Below are 16,142 nucleotides of genomic sequence, written 5' to 3'. Positions count from 1 at the left end.
GTTATCTTAATATGGGTAATTAATGTCGCAATTATTATTATTTTACTTACTTTCACAATGCAAAGAATTAACAGGTGCGTCAAGAATATTGCTCCCCACAGGTTCTGAAACTGTATCTTGCTCGGGTACTTTGAGCCGCCGCCGGGGTTGATCACTTGATGTTCACTTGAGTCGATTGGTTTATTTGTGATATATTTTTTCAACTTCCTTATCGCCTTCTCGTACGAATCTACAGTTTAAACGGCACATTTGCACATAAGAATTTGATCATGACCGTCAGAGAAAGTAATAGCAAATACTTACCGTAAGTTCCGACATATAATATGTCGTAATTAGTCCAGTCTTTATCTGGGAGAGTACACGGGTCGCTTTGAATACTGGAAAATCCCTTTGGAATTGGATTTGGGAATTTGCACTTAGCTCGATCCGTGGAAATCCATGTGGATGGCACTACCTCCACCCCCTTATCAACTTCAAACTCGAACACAAACTTTTTCAAGATTTTATTTGTTTGACTAACTTTAGTTGTAAATAATTAAAATGACGAGGAAGTAATGGCGTGGCTAACAGAACAACTGAATGATAGAAAACTTTACTGCCACAACTGACTCCTAGAGAGCATTGAATCGAGAAATAAATAATACAAATTTTGTAGTAAAGTGCTACAAAAATTTCGGCACAACTTTTGTGTGGAAATAGTAGCACCTCTTTTATGCATTTGGGTTTGTACAATTTTCCGGGTACGAATTGTGTAAGAATTTAGTGCGAGAAATCTCATGAGAATGTTGTACCCAGAAATACGCAATGAATTTTCACCAATTTCTTTGTAATTATTTTGTACTAAATCTTTTGTGATAATTTAGTGGATTTCGTGTACAAGTTTGTTAACAGCAAACATATTGATATCAGTTTTACATGAATATTGTACAAAATAATAATTACATTTTTTATGCAAAGAAATTGCATTAATTTGCATTGGGATTTGCAGTAAATACGCATTGAGGCTCGTTGGGACGTGACACTTATCTTTTCCTTGAATGGTCCCTTTGAAGAAAAATATTGGCGGCAAAGTTCAACTTTTGAGTCAATTTTCTCTTGCTTTTTCCTCCACGGGATGAAAACCAAGGCGGACGTGTGAACTTTACCCTGCAATATTTTTTCTTGAAAGAGTCATTCAATGGAAAGATAAGTGCTGCTTGATGATTGGTAATTTTTCACTTGACTTTTTGATAAAATTGTTAAGCAATCGCTTGAAAAAAGGTTCCATTGGGGGAGTAAAAATATATTCATACTTAAATTATTTTTAGTAAATTAAATTTAAAAAAATGACAAAATATTTTCGTTAGCATGATTTGTCGTGTAAATTTTAAAAGAATTGAGAACCTTTTTCAAAAGGGATTCTTCCATTGGTGTTAACAAAGAGCTGGCCGTAGGTCGAATTTGCGAAGATGAAGGGATCACGGAATAGTGTGACGGGGGCAAAGGCGTCGTCCGATGGGGGCAGGGTGACATCGCCATTTTCACTACCGAATGGCATCATGTCAAATAATGGCAGGTCGGACAAGCCATTTGGCTGTGGATCCGGAACGATCCAATTGTTCGCATTATGGTCTCCTTTCTCCCCCTTTTCAGCGTCGACGTCGTCAAAAAACGTAACTGCTCGATAACATTTAATCCAAAAAATTTTTATTTTCATACCGATCAAAAAACCCCCTACAAAAAACTTGTTGTAAATTTATGGTAATTGTGCTAGGCATGAAAACAACAAGGGCACCTGCTGGTGACAATTTGTTATCACTTATTGCGAATTTGCTATCCGGCGGTGACAATTTTTCATCAGTACGGTATATATTTACATTTATCCATTGTCACCGTTGTTATGCCAAATTTTTTGGAGTATATGAGCATTTAAAAAATTAGTAATTAAAAATATAGAGGGTGTCCAGAAAGTTTCTCCCTATGGATTTTTCGCCCGTTTTTTGCTGTTAGTTTTTGCATCTTTGAGTTTTGTCGTGCAATTATTTTTCCAATACGATACCAAAGGTAAAGCCTTTTCCCATGTACAAGGAAATGTGTATCCTAGCAGTATCCTATGCAGAGGATGGATTTAAGTGAAAATCCGAAAATTTGAAAGATGTTAAGATAGCGGAGAGATAAAAAACATTTTAAACGCAAACGCAGTTCAGATAGTTCGAGGACACTCCCACCATCAAAAAAATGCTAACTTACATAAATAATTTTAAGGAAATCGCAAAGTTTTGGTATGAAATCTGAACGAGCCTAAATCTCGCAACGCTACACTTTCATAAGAATGATAATACTTTGATAACCACTTTTGGGACTAACCCAGCATGACAAAGGAGGTTCGTCAGACATACAGGGGTCAGTATAAAACGCTTTTTAACCCACGTGATATGAGTTAAACTTCGCAAAACTGGTTAAAAGCATAGATTTTCGACTATTTGGACCCCTGCGGAAGGCGACGATAAGCGCACATTCACGGATAAGAGCTAGATTTAATAGCATTGACAATTCAACCCACAAAATTCGTGATATAGGAAAACAAATTTGATGGGTGTGGCATCCATTACAAGGCCGAAACACGACTTTGAAATCCCGGTCCCAAGTTGGTTTCGTAAGGACCACACGTTTTGTAACACAGTTTTGTGGCATGAAAGGTAGAAATGTTGAACAAGGCCGGATTATGCACATCATATTACAGTACTTTCGAAAAATATTGCAGTTTGAACAATTCTATCTCCCTGTTTTTGTCAGGTAATAAAATTCATTAGTGGTTGATAGGGAGAAACTTTCTGGACACACTCTATATTTTAACAAATTTTAAAGACCTGAATATTTACCTACTCGGTAATATTGTGATGCTGTCAGAGATGTTTGAATGATGTGGAAAATCAGGAAATATTTGGCAGCAGAAGAAAATCGTTCCATGTTGTCTGTCAGGCACTGCTTGTAGATTTAAAAGCTGTATCTACGAGCGAGTACTTGATTGTGAATGAGATTTAAAGTGAGGGACTAATAATTCTTGCGGGGAGGATGGGTGATGGAATTAATATAATTTTCCCTTGATTTTCTCATATTCAACGGTTTACTCACACACAATCATTGAGTAAACATGTTGGTCACGTGAAAGAAGCGTGAATTGGTTAGTTTCTGGCGTAGGCAGAGTGTAACGATGTAATTTTTGTGTGGTCAAGAACTATGGTAACTAATTTTCCCCAAAATTCTTAACCTTCTTATATCTTTGCCTTCTTATATATACCCCGCCGAAGTGCAAAATTATTTCCATCATGAGTCGCAATTTACTGGCTGATCGAAATTGGTTTTGCTCCAAAATTGTCTGCTACACTTCGTTAGTGAGAATTGAGTCGATAAAGTTAAAGTTCCAACACTATTTCAAAGTTTTAAGGCCCAAAACCCTCACAATTCCTTCATTACCCTATACGGTCTTATCCACGTATAAGGGTTTATTTACTTTTCAAGATTTCTACCACCTCCCCATGATTGTGTTTCACCTGAATATGTTGGGCATGCTTCTGTCATGCTGAATGACACGTTTTCAGTCATTCTGAATCCTTAGGCTGAGGTCCAGGGTCAATTTAGGACGGTGCTCCACGTTTGACATATAAATGAATGGGTTCATGCTCGCAATTCGACCCTTAAACCCCCTTTTTCAACTCAGGCTGCTGGTTGTTTGAGTGAAAACCGTTCTGCTGAATTGTTCTTGCATCTCACATGCAATTTTCGAGGCCAAAATCCCTCAGTTGGTCAAGATCTTGCTGATTATATTTCGATGCTCTCCCATCGTCATTGCCGTTTTTTCTCCGCGTCAATGGAAATTACCCAATAATCCCGTTTTATTGAGTGTTTGGACAATGAATTGGATAGTAGCATCCTAAAACTTCGTCCCCAATGCAATTTTGTGATTACATTGTCCTTTCCAATGCATAAAAATAACCCTCTTTCTTTACACAGCATAGAGGTATTTTCTGCTCATTCTGCAGGATGTTTAGCAGCATCAAAGTTAAAAAAATTGAAACCTTTTACATAAAAATATTAAAAACCGTAAATCAATCGAATTTCAGGTAATAATTATTGTTTTTGAGTGTGTGGGAGAATTAGATTATCGAAAAATCGAAAGGGTACGATTTAATTTTTTGTATGAATTTTCAACTCTGCACAACTTTTTAATTAATGGTGCAATATCGGAGAGGAAAATTGAAAAATGAATATGATTTTCGGAATCTACATTAAATTTCCTATAAAAGCGATGTATTACATAGGAAGAATCGATTTACATAAAGCGGAGAACCATGGATTTATGACATCACAGAGAAGGGTACGATTTAAATTTTTGCTTACTGTACATGGGAAAAACTGAATTGGGTATCATTAATCTGTTAATCACTCTTGATTAATACATAATATAAACGTACAGATGTATGTATGTAGGAATAAAATAAGTATATTTAGGCACCGTTAATGTATATGTAAAGTTTTATGTACACACTCTAAATTACCTGGAGACACTTCGTCACCCGGAGAGGTACTGTGCATAGTGCTCTATTTTTGGGTAATGATTGAGGAGACTTTTTGCCACCAATGGAAAATAGGTCAAACATGCATGCACAAAACCACGCGACGTCTACATATTTAAAAAGTGAACGTTTTTATTATACTAAAATGCGATTTTATACGAAGTTCATAACGAAAACTGCCTCCTCAAAATTAATTTGTAAGTGAAGGACACGTGAAACTTGTATACCTTCTATATTAATCCTAAGTATTTACATATTAATGGTGTAGATATACGTATTCAGGAATACCATCAATAATTTAAGTACTTCATTTAAAAAACCCGGTGTTTTTCAACTTTTATGGCCTTATCCAACCCATTAAAATAAGATAACGACATCACTCCCATAACACATTTTCCAACTAAATCCGAAACTACACCTTCTCCTACTCCAAATTTCCCAGAAAAATACAACCCCCGCAATTCCCTCACTTATCAAAAAGATATAAAGCAAAATCTGAATATGCGAATAAACCGATAACGATTTAACTCCGGAACCAACCCTATTCCCAATATCCCGCCAATATTTCCCGCTCCCCCAACTTTCCACTTGCCGCCAAAACTTTTCAAACCCCGTTTCCTGCAATTGTACAAACACCTTGAGCATATCCCTCCCCTTAAAATATTTAATCGCCACGTAAACCTTGTTCACAACAAACTCCGTTTCGAACAAGATGACGCACTTAACCCCGCCAACCACAAAATTATCCCCTCGCCCCAACATTTTTGATAAAACCACGCTTTCCTGCGTTTTTTCAATGTTCCTCACTTCACAGAGGTATTCGAAAAGGTGCTTGTTTTTCGAGTCATCGTTCCAAACGGTTATTTGCGTCTCGCGGTTAATCTCGTTGCCCCGCATTCTTAAATTTAAGATGACAATGTCCAAATTGTTGATGATATTGTCCGTTTTAAAGTGTAATTTGTATCCTCGATGAATCATAAGTGTGTACAAATCCCGAACTTCCTCCACGCTCCCGGGTGTTATAAAGGCGGACGTTACCCGGCCGAGGTATTCGGGTTGTAGAAAATTGTACGAAAATAGTGCTATCACCAAGAGCGGGATTGCCTTTAAATTTGTACAGATATGTTTGTCGGGGTCTCCTTTTAGCACGAAAAGCCCGGATCTTATCATTTCATAGGTGTAATACTGAAGGGGATCATCGTTTCCACTCCCGCCAGTAATTTTTAAATTTGTCTGTACTAACAGACAAACTCCCGCCACAACTAGAATTACCGCGGCCCACACAAAAGTTTGAAACGGTTCGAGAAATATGGCCCAATCTGGACGCATAAAGCGAGAATATGGAACACAATAGTAGAGCAAGTAAGCTACTGGGGCGTTAATTCCAAAATTCCCGCCAGTTTTAAGGACATCCTGAAACATTGGGAGCAAATGGAGGCCCACAATTAAGGGTTGCATGATCGTGAATGGGTTGGGATTTTCGTCATCAAAGAAGGGATCCAGCTCCAGGGTGAGATTCAGCTTTCCCGCCATAATCGAAATGGCGGTTAAATAGCCGCGACACTCGTTCGGGATGCGACCGAAGTAGAGACCACGGAATTTTTCTCGATAACAGTGCGGACCTCCGTAGCCCATGGTGGCTAAACCGAGGACATTGGCGAAAGGGATTTTCAAATGGGGCGCGTTTTTTAAATGTATTTTTGAATTTTCATAATATGCATCATTTTCTTGGCAGGGAATGCAAATAAAGGTGGTTTCCAGGGTTTCTAAATTTATATAAATTCCCGGAGTGTGTGCGATCGATAAGGCGAGAAAGCTTGAGTCAGCTATTTCCGATTGGAGAGAATCCAGAAACTCCATATTTTCGGAAACGAATAAAAATATGATGTCTTCTTTAAACAGGATATTCAACGTGGAAATAATTTGTGAAGTCTGATTGTACGAAATACTCGAAAACACATAAATATCGCATCGATCCCGATAAAACGTTTGAGTAAAAAAATTATTCCCGTCGAGATTTTCGAATGTTTCTGGAGTGTAGAGAAATTGTGTATGGGTTTTAAAGTAGTTATCGTGATTTTGAACATTATGTAAGTTAATGATGTTAAAAACTACGCAAAACTGGGGAATATTTAACGAGTGGATTTGCTCGGATAGATAATAATTCGACATTTTAAAGAAACATTTCTCCGTGAGAAATTGAAATGGATATTTACTGTCAACTGTCGATGTTCTACAAAAGTACTTACGTTGTGTGAACATGACTATTAATTTTTAACATATGCCACTGCTATTTACATATTCAAGTGAATAAATTCTATATTTTGGAAATCCAAAGAAATGTTACGGTGACAATGAAATATATACATTAAAAAAAGTTTTGGCATGAGTATGTTGGAAAATGGTTCAAATTATATGAAATTGTTTGTAAATACATATCATGCATATAGATAGATAGATACTTACTTATGTATATAGGTATGCACACAAATATGTACGTAACATAAATAGGAGTAAACGAATTGATAGATAAACATGTATGTGAGGATGGAAAGTTGTCACAAATTGGCGAAATACATGTTATACGCCGAAACTCAACATTTGTACACATGCATTTATACGTAAATGTACCCAACAATTGTTGTTTGGATTTCAACGGGTCAGAAATTATTAACTTTCTCAATTCAATTTCGGTATGCATGTACACATGTACATAAATATGCATGAAGAGTTATAGTAACTCAAGGTTTTGTCCAGATGTATTTATGTTACTTACATATATTTGGATTGTTCACAGGTTTATTTATGTTTACATTTAGCCTTGCTAAATTTGTGTGGATTGTAAGTATTGGGTATTTTCGGATAAATCAAAAATATATATGAAATACATATGTAGGAAGCGTTTTAAATTATGAAATTGTCCAAAACTATTTTCCAAGGTGAAAAAGTATTTTAATAAACATATTACTTCAGAAACCCTCACGGCGTTAAATTCATCTGGTGTGAATAATTTATTAAAAAAGATAGTGATAAATATGATACATATTTACATATATGTACATATGTATTCCAAACTTTTCCGGTACACTGGCTGATGTTCGCATGAAAAACTTAAACAAAAAAATAGACTTCTGTCTGTACAACGAGTCAGTTCGTTTGAATGTGACCCGGTGTAAATTTATGGAATTTATGGATACATAAGCCAGAAATTTGTCAGAGTATGTAGGTATAACAATGGATGATAATACTACATATGGATACGAATCCATAAATATATGCAAGTATGTCATTGGTCCCTGTTGACATATGTGATTGTTTGTGTGTATGTATATGCAACAAGTTGGTTGAGAAATAATTACAAAATCAATACCAGTGACAAGCGTATGCAAATAAATATGCATGGATACAGGATTTTTCATAGGTAGTGTAGACTAGAAATTTTTATATTCAAATCAGAATAGCCATAAGAGTGTACGAGTATGTATAAGTGTTACATTGTAAAAGTATAATATTGACATAATTAAGGATACCAAGTTATACCCCATCTTTTCACACCGTACTTCCGCACCCCGGGCAACCATACCCGGGAGGGTAGTAACATCCACAATTTAAGCATTGGGTATTTGGACTGCTTGTTCCCCAGGAGGGGGCCAGGGTGTCATCACTACTTTTTCCATTCCCCACCACACAATTTTTCTGGCAGATCTTGGCAGATTTGTTCAGGGTTCGGAAAAACCCGGGGTTTTACTCTGAAAACAACTACCCCGGGGATTTACTGGGTTTTACTGGGTTTTACTGGGTTTTGGGGTTTTACTGGGTTTTACTCAATGTTTGGGGTGAACTAATATAACTCACAATGTTACATTAATTTGTTAAATTAATGTATTTTCTCAAGATTTACCATTAAACTTCAATGTAAAATGCTAGGAACTCCCCGAAAACACCAATATGATCAAATCCCAAGTTAAGCTGTAAATTATGATTTTTAGAGCATAAAGAAAAATTGTAAATAAATATAGAAATTTACGGGATCTTAATCAAAATGCATAATCCGAGTTAGATATGCACCTGCAAACTGATTATATTGATTTATCTATTTGAGTTTTAGATAAAACTTGGTAAAACCCGAGTAAAACCCAGTAAAACCCAAGTAAAACCCCTTTAACATAGTAAAACCCGCGGGGGTTTATTAATTTACAACCCAGTAAAACCCAGTAAAACCCCAAAACCCCAACCCAGTAAAACCCGGGGTCGGAATACCCTGGATTTGTTACATCCGGTTTTTCCCTTAGTCTCATCTGTGCAGCACATCTTGGATTATTGAATTTTCAACTGGAAAAAAATTTAATAAACATAACTATTTTGCGATATGAAATTGATTAACTTGCATTTTTCTATTGAAAACTCTTACCGAGGGGTAAAATTTGATTTTGAATTTCCGAACGGACTTGAAAATGGTACTTTTTCTTGAGTAGTATTGTCTCGAGAAGTTGTGAAGAATCATAATTTGTTCCCTTACAATTGTTCTGATTACATACAAGAAAATTTTCCATGAGCTTGTAAGATTGTGCAAAATCTAACAATATCAAAAATTCCGATGCATCATTTCATACGAAAAAGTAAAGCTTATCGAATCTCATGCTAAAGTCGGTGATCAAATTGGATAAGGTTTCATGAGGTTTTCGTAGAAATCAAATAGCTTTGTTTTTAAGTAATTTTGTATAAAATTTGCTGTTACTTATTAAAGTGATGAGTTATAAAATATGCGTTAATGTAATGGTGGACTATTTTATGACGATTCCATTTAATTCCAGGATAATTGCAGCATTGTCGACGTCATTAAATTTATTTATTTATTTTGTATATACGGTTTGAGGTTTACTACGTCCGGGACAAACGAGTACCAAAAAACAAACCTTTTAACCAAGGAAATCATTAGATTTTTAATTGTGTGACTAATTTACTTGCATTCATGAAGCTCATACGTACATATGTACACATAGCACATAACACTCTTAAGAATGATACTACCCAAGCGCGCTCTAAATTTTAAGTATGTATATTAAGTTCCTGTAAAATATGCTAAATCCAGCCAGAGCAACATTAACTTCCTAAAATAATGATTCAATACCAGTTTTCTAAGAGTGTGTATAGCTAATAAAAATGTATACATTCTCATTATCAAACGTGACTTTGTTTCATGAAAATTACGGTGAGGTAAACAGTTATGGATGTATGTATTTTTGTGTGTGTCACCTCATTTGCATATTTTGGCACATTCGCAAAAGACACCTAGTTTTTGCAACTTGGAAAGCTGAAAGCGCGAATCGCTGAAAATGGGTATAGTGAGATTTATGCAAATGAGGTGACAATCCAAGCCCTAAGTAATAGCAGAGTACATATTCCTCACATCAAATTGATAAGTAAATGCTTCATAACTAGTCACACAAAAATAAGTCAAACTATTCACTGGGTTGAAACGTTTATTTTTTTCGGTCTGGTTGTCTACGAACATAGTAAACCGCGAAACCTCAACCCGAACGTAGTAAACCACGAACATAGTAAATCTCAACCTGTGCAAAACATAGTACTCTACATACATATTTAATGACGTTGACAATGCTGCAATTATCCTGGAATTGCATGCAATCGTCATAAAATAGTCCACCACCACAGCAAGCTAAATACCATAACGCATTTTTGTACGATATTAATTAACAAAACTTCAATTACTAAGAAAACCTCATGAAATCTTATCTACTTTTCATTGTCACCGAATTTCACGTTATTCGATAAGCTTAACATACCATTTTGTATGAAATGATGCACCGGAATTTCTGGTATTTTTACATTTTGCAAACGGTATATCAAGCTCATGAAAAATTTTCTTGTATATAACCAGAAAAATTTTAGGAACAAAAATTATGATTCTTCACGACTCCTCAAGACAACACTACCCAAGAAAAGATACAATTTTAAAGCCTCCCCGTTCAGAAATTCAAAGCCAAATTTTATTCCTCGGTAAGAGTTTATCAATGGAAAAATGCAAATTAAGAAATCTAATCAATTTAATATCCCAAAATATGTTTCCAGTTGAAAATCCAATAATCCAAGATGTACTGCACAGATGAGACTACAGTGAAAACCGGAAGTAACAAATCTGCCAAGATTTGTCAGAAACAATGTGGGGTGGGGAGTGGAAAAAGTAGTAATGACGCCCTGGCCCCCTCCTGGGGAACAAGCAGTCCAAATACCCAATGCTTAACTTGTGGGTGTTACTACCCTCCCGGGTATCGCTGCCCTGGGTGCGGAACTACAGTCTGAAAACGATGCGTCACAATTAGATTAACCTGGACCAGTGAGATATGTTTATTTATGCATCATATTTCCATACGTATATTCTCACCGTTATTATATTTACACATTTTTGAATATAATGATTTTTACTCTAGCCGTAACTTCCTTTAAACTACTTGATTTAAGAATAAACACAGTTACATTAAAAAATATAATATAATGTGACGAAAAAAGTGATCAAGAATTCCCATTTTTTAACTAACCAGCACGTGTATATATGTATGTTTGTAGCATTAATATGTAAATGTACATACATATATATAATTAGTTGCGTGTGATTATTTCCTAGTCTGCAAATTGGCATTAAGACATTGTCAAAAGTTAAAAGATGAGTATATTTTTTCCTCGGAAATTTCCCGAAAATTTTCTCAGAAAAACTGACTGGCTTTTTGGAGAAAATTCGTTTAAATACTTGAATTAGGTATGTACATAAGTCCCCTGCCACTACATTCCTATAATAGTAAATCACCCAACACCTTCTTCCGTGTACATACGTACATACATACATACGCACATTTCAACCAGTTGCTTTCTCTCTCTCTCTCACGTTACGACTTTCTCCGAGTGGGGAACGTTCGTGCATATTTGAATAGGAATGATACGTTTAGCTCAGATGTTTTTTGGCGAGGTCGCAAAAATATTCGGCAAAATTAAATTGCACTAATTATGGTAGGAACTACATACAGAAATATTAACATAACGCATGTAGTATTTAGACCTAATTGACGCCTACAAATTCATGTTCAACCTGAAAACAGATTCTTTTTAGCGAATGTCTGTCCTCGATTAAGTAGCAAGTTAGTAACGTAGTGACAAATCCTTAATATCCGTAATTTGCGAATTAGACAAAATTAAGTGTGCAAAATGCTCATGGTCGGCGGATTCGTCCGTGTTGCAGACGGTTTCAATGACATTGGATATCCAATCGGTCCCAAGTACAACATCTCGTTAGAGGGTAGCCTCGCAAATGATGAGATTTGCGGAAAAGTGCAAATATTGGACAACACTGGGGAGTATTATGGTAAGTCTTTACATGCATATATATGTATATAATTGCCAAGAAATTAATTTATTTTGCACTGCATTCATTCCATAGTGTACCTCGGCAAATTTGATTTCTGTAGTTTTGCCGAGCAAAAATTTTGTAGTGCCGCTTTTCCGAACAATTGTTCGCACAAAGAACAGAATTGTGCTACCAACTTGGTAATAATTGGTAACACAATTATTTTCCTGTACATAAGTTGGCACATGAATAATGAAGAAAATTGAATATTTTTTCTAGCCATTGTGGTAGAACTTATGGCAACATTGTCGGTTAAGGGGGAACATGTGATTAACCTCTTGCAGCCGGAAAGAGGTCTCAATTTTATTGTCAAATCCGTCATTTACGACATACTGGATGGAAAGGAAGAAGGTACATGCATACATATGTCTTTAGTGTAATCACTAGCTTTTCCATACACAGTACATATTCACTGGTTTTGCTAAGATAATATTTATGACGATGTGGGTATTCATCAAAAACAACCACACATCTCTTCAACTTTGCGTTGTTTGCGAAATCGGTGTTGTGAAGGACTTAGGGAACGCCCATATATTACGTCATCAAACGACGCATATTATTATTTATCTCATCCAACCACCCCTTCCCTATCCTACTGATGTTAAGCTTAAAACGAAGTCGTATAGGCGACCCTAAACCATCAACCTACCTTTGTAATGGTGTAATATATGGACGTTCCCTTATTCGAAATTACATAAACTGAAAATCTAAGGATAATTCACTTGAACTTGAAATTTGCGAAAAATGGTTCACCATGCTGATAACAGATACCTTTTCATGTCGTACATATACATATTTCGTGCAAAAATGAATAATTCTGATTCGTTGTAACATCGAAACGTTGCAAACATGGCTTTTATAAAGTTGACGTGAATACCACACCACGAGTAGACATTCATACCATTAAAAATATGCTTAATTCAAATTTTCCCTGCATTTTTCCAGCCTTGTACAAAGTTTGCGATTTGGAAAAGCACAAAAAAGTATTTAACCGGACATCCTACATATTCCCGTTCAAATTAAAACTCCCTCCCACCCTACAACTCCCGCCCACGTGGGAATCTCCGAATGGCAGTATTGAGTACCAAATCAACTTGTATTACCGTCTTTCTCACTCCGAGTATAAACTCGTGCACCCCAAAGTATTCAATTTTTACGGAAGTTACATCTTCCCCTTCGAAATGTTGGAGGGGCACAAAGAGAAATTTAACGAAACCAGTTTTTCCCGCGACGACCTCGTCATGACGGTTCGACTCCCGCAACTCAACTTTCTCCGAAGGGAAGTCATTTCCTTTACCCTTCAGATAAAAAACCCCAAACGAATCCCTCTCCTGAAAATTGGCGCGAAACTGGTCTGCAAACATATCGCGATTTGCAAAAATATTCCGCGTAAAAGTGAGGAAACGGTGGACACCTTTGTAGCGAAGAAAGTTTCCCGCTCCGACAAATTTGAAGTGAAGGGCGCCTTCCAGACTGGAAAGGTTAAGGTGCCATCGTACGAGGGGCATCCCACCTTCAAAATAGAATACTGCATCGAAGTAGAAATGACGACCGGGGGTGGACCCTTGAAGGGAGAAATTTCTTTGATAATTGGCACTGGGCACGTGGATCCGTCGCCTTCCGCGCCGCCGCCTCGGCCTCGGAGTTCTAGTTTCTCTTTGTTCGCTATGCTGCCAAGACCGAGTGCTCCGCGGCGTTCGATCACGGGATCGACTTTCTCGCTGTCCTCGTTACATCCGTCACTTCCGACGTATTCCGCACTCCCGTCGCGACAAGGGTCAATTTTGTCCTTGGAAACATGTAAGTATTAATAATAATATTGCACCCTTAGAAATCTGACATATTTTAGGTAGGCAGGTACTGCTTTCTCCGTATTAAATTGACATTAAAATTGTATCGATACGTAAGAATATACTACCGATTTGGCAAAAGTTTCATACCGAAGCATTATTCCATTGTATTACATATGTACTTATCAATATCACTTTGCTAGAGTCATCGATATATGTATGAATACTGGATTTCTAAGAGTGGGGTTCCAACGAGGCGAGATTTTAAGGACAGGAATTTAATTTCGGAATCATTACTATGTACATATATAAATAATGGACTCTTAGAGTAAAAATTCGTAGCTGATGTATTACTTTTGCGGAGGAACCATTTGTGTCAGGAAGGCAAAAACATAATTTTTTAATAATAAATTTTAGAAACAAAAAAATAAGGTTTTGAACCGTTAAACTAATGAGTTGTAACTTTTTCATATTTGCAGTGCCTCCACACTATGATGATGTTGAAGAACAATCATTCCTGGAATCCGACAAAGATGATGGCTAAAGAACTCGAGATTTTGTGGAGAAAGTCATACATCTACACATCATACACATCATACACATCACACCAGAGCTATAGATACATCTATATTATAATTTCGAAAAGTCCGTCCCATCAAGTTTTCCGAGACATTCCTGCATTTTGATTGGCTACAGCCAATCACAGTACGGATATGATTTCGGTTACAATTTAGGTTACAACTTGTTATAACCTCTGTTACAACTTATATTACAACTTCTATTAAAACATGTTACAACTTCAGCAACATAAAAGAATTCCTTGGTAATATAAAAAAAATTTCCTTAGCAAACATAAAAAAATCCTTAGTAACATAAAAAAATCATTAGCAATGTCAAAAAATTTCCTTAGCAACATAAAAAATCATAAAAAATTTCCTGATGAACATTAGAAAATTTCCTTAGCAACATAAAAAAATCCTTAGCAACAAAAAAATTTTATTAGAAACATGAAAATTTCCTTAGCAACGTCAAAAAAGTTCCTTGTCAACGTTAAAAATTCCTTAGCAACGTTAAAAAATTCCTGAGCAAAGTTAAAAAAATGCCTTGGCAGTGTTGAAAGAATTCCTCAGTAACGTTCACAAATTTTTTTAAACAAAATTGGCCTATTCTTCGCAACGCTATAAAAATTTCTTGATCTTGGACAATAAATACCATATATCAGAGTTTTATGACCTCATTACCGAACTACGTTTCGTGTATGTCTACTCTGGAATTATAATTTCCATCGAGCTTAGTAGATTGCGTCTATTATGCGCTGGCTCAATTTGATAGTTTTCAAATGTTCGTGTAAAATAGTTAATGTAGGCCGTCTTTAAGACGGGCTTATAGGCTAGTATGTAAATAATTTAATTGACTAAAATGACACTAATTTTTGCACTGCCTGAGATACGTTGTGTACAATGTACATACATATATTGATTGCCTAAATAGCCAACGTTATGCTCATAATTATGCAACTATGTATGACCATACATACCCATAGGTATAAATATGTAGTTTTAGCATAAACAGGTAAATATCGAGTGCATGTATGTACTTGTAAAAACACCATGAGAATTGTCCCCCACGAAAATAATTTTATTGAAACTTGAAATAATAAAAATACACCCCAAATTAAGTATACATAATAAAGCGATATAGTACATATACACCCCTGCCTGTGACAATCATTCCCATAAATTATCGAGGGCTCTCTGTATACATACTCGTATATTCAAGAAGTTCTAATAAGCAACCCACTGATTCGTCAGAAGAACGTGTTTCACACTCTTTAATTTTATTTGCCAAATCCGCCGGAACTTTGAAGTCATTCCCACAACCCCCTGTGGCACAAGGACCAGAGATGCTCTGAGTCTGGGTGGGTGTGGACTCACTCTGAATGGATGTGGCCTGAGTTTGAGTAGGTGTGGCCTGAGTCTGGGTCGGTGTGGTCCGAATCTCGCTGGTCACTGCACACATGTGATGAAGTCAAAAATTACAAAAAATCCTTCTGTCTATACATACACTACTTAGATATCGAGGCTATGTATTCATACATGCCTACATAGATAACTTTGTAAAATCCGTGAATTTTGTAAAATAATTTTACAAACTTTATCCAATTAAGGAGAAGCTCTTGATCTGAGTAACTTACTCACAATGGAGGCGCAAACCATGTTCAGCCCAGATAATTTTTTGACCTTATTAGTTTGAAAGAGCAAGTCTTTACAAACAACATTTGGTTCAGCACTTGGGCAGATGCGCAAATTTCAGCAAGTTATGGGCGCCACAAGTTCGCAAAAACGCACGAAGTTGAGCTCGCGCTGGGCATTGTCC

At 36.3% G+C, this 16,142-nt stretch overlaps 1 protein-coding gene across 2 annotated transcripts; it reads left to right on the top strand.

Annotated features, from left to right (window-relative positions):
• The first annotated feature begins 11,507 nt into the window (after window positions 1-11,507).
• On the top strand, window positions 11,508-14,672 carry LOC118439528. 2 transcript variants are annotated; one of them, XM_035860919.1, is made up of 5 exons: window positions 11,508-11,934; window positions 12,010-12,116; window positions 12,196-12,327; window positions 12,922-13,776; window positions 14,246-14,672. In XM_035860919.1, the coding sequence occupies exons 3-5, from the start codon at window positions 12,213-12,215 to the stop codon at window positions 14,308-14,310; spliced, it is 1,035 nt and encodes a 344-aa protein (XP_035716812.1). In that variant the 5' UTR covers window positions 11,508-11,934; window positions 12,010-12,116; window positions 12,196-12,212; the 3' UTR covers window positions 14,311-14,672. The 2 variants fall into 2 exon arrangements, with proteins under 2 accessions (XP_035716812.1, XP_035716811.1); XM_035860918.1 differs by lacking the exon at window positions 12,010-12,116.
• The last annotated feature ends 1,470 nt before the right edge of the window (window positions 14,673-16,142 follow it).

Source organism: Folsomia candida, unplaced genomic scaffold, assembly GCF_002217175.1.
Source record: "Folsomia candida strain VU population unplaced genomic scaffold, ASM221717v1 Fcan01_Sc037, whole genome shotgun sequence".
NCBI lineage: Eukaryota > Metazoa > Arthropoda > Collembola > Entomobryomorpha > Isotomidae > Folsomia > Folsomia candida.
The sequence above is the reverse complement of the archived record's forward strand: the minus strand, read 5'-3'. Positions and strand labels throughout refer to the sequence as shown.

Bases quoted from the DNA above. Each gene is read 5' to 3' on its own strand.
- LOC118439528 (XM_035860918.1), top strand. From the start codon at position 11,778: ATGCTCATGGTCGGCGGATTCGTCCGTGTTGCAGACGGTTTCAATGAC. The intron at 11,935-12,195 runs GTAAGTCTTTAC...TATTTTTTCTAG, and splicing joins CAACACTGGGGAGTATTATG to CCATTGTGGTAGAACTTATG. The intron at 12,328-12,921 runs GTACATGCATAC...GCATTTTTCCAG, and splicing joins ACTGGATGGAAAGGAAGAAG to CCTTGTACAAAGTTTGCGAT.